At 59.4% G+C, this 1,102-nt stretch overlaps 1 protein-coding gene across 1 annotated transcript in view; it reads right to left on the reverse strand.

Annotated features, from left to right (window-relative positions):
- The window catches only part of EMH_0003230 (uncharacterized protein), a gene marked incomplete at both ends in the record, with an annotated part of 3,614 nt that overhangs the window by 1,727 nt on the left and 785 nt on the right, over positions 1–1,102 (reverse strand). The window contains 3 exons of the mRNA XM_013496314.1: positions 43–276; positions 538–705; positions 860–1,100. Coding sequence (XP_013351768.1) covers positions 43–276; positions 538–705; positions 860–1,100 — 643 coding nt within the window. The remainder of the gene's footprint in view (positions 1–42; positions 277–537; positions 706–859; positions 1,101–1,102) is intronic.

Below are 1,102 nucleotides of genomic sequence, written 5' to 3' on the forward strand. Positions count from 1 at the left end.
GCAGCAGCAGCAACAGCAGCAGCAAACAGCACTGCAACTCACATCCTGGGGGCGGAGGGGATCACGCGCAGAATGCAGCAGCAACGCACCACCACCACCACCATCACCACCACCACCACTGCTGCTGCTGCTGCTGCTGCTGCTGCTGCTGCTGCTGCTGCTGCTGTCGTCTGCTAGCAGCAGCTGCAGCACCTCGGGGACCTGCAGCAGCACGGCCCTCAGTGCAGCCCAATCAGAGATAACAAAAGGCCGCCCCAGCAGCTGAGCTGCTGCCTCCTGCATGCAACAGCAAACACAGCTGCTGCTGCTGCTGCTGCTGCTGTTGCTGCTGCTGCTGCTGTAGCAGCAGCAGCAGCTGCTGCTGCTGCGGCTTCTAGTGCCGCTGAAGCTGTATTCACAAATACCTTTAAACTCTTGTTGCTGCTGGTGCTGGTGCTGCTGCTGCTGCTGCGTCTGCTGCTTCGTCTGTTTGTGTTGCTGCAGCAGCAGCTGCTGCTTCTTTTGTTTCTGCTGCTGCTGCTGCTGCTGCTGGCTCACCTGCAACAGCTCCAAGCATATGGCCCCCCTCTCAAGTTGCTGCTGCAGCGGCTGCAGCAGCAGCGGCAGTCCGTGCTGCTGCATCCGCAGCAGCGGGAGGGAGAGAGGGTATTCGAGGTGTACGTACACCTTAAACAAACCTGCATCTGCCAGCTGCTCCCCCATCACCTGCAGCAGCAGCAGCAGCAGCAGCAGCAACAGCAGCAGCAGCAGCAAAAACCAACACAGAATGAGGTGCAGGCGCTGCAACAGCAGGACTCTATGAACACGTGTAGCAGCAGCAGACAGCAACACAGAGGCATTTTGCTGCTGCAGCACCTACATATGCTGCAGCAGCAGCAGCAGCAGCAGCACGTGCAGCAGCAGCAGCAGCAGCAGCAAGGATGAACATACTGCTAGGAGGCCGAGAAGGCAAAAGCATTCCCAGCACGCTGCCCTCTCGAGGCACTCTTGCCGCCGTTGTTGGCTGCTGCTGCTGCTGCTGCTGCTGTTGCTGCTGCTGCTGCTGCTGCTGCTGTGCGTTGTGAAGCGGAGGCCATACATGGAGCACCATGCCTCGATAGAT

This window comes from Eimeria mitis, genomic scaffold (genome assembly GCF_000499745.2).
Source record: "Eimeria mitis Houghton genomic scaffold, Emh_scaff204, whole genome shotgun sequence".
Classification (NCBI taxonomy): Eukaryota; Apicomplexa; class Conoidasida; order Eucoccidiorida; family Eimeriidae; genus Eimeria; species Eimeria mitis.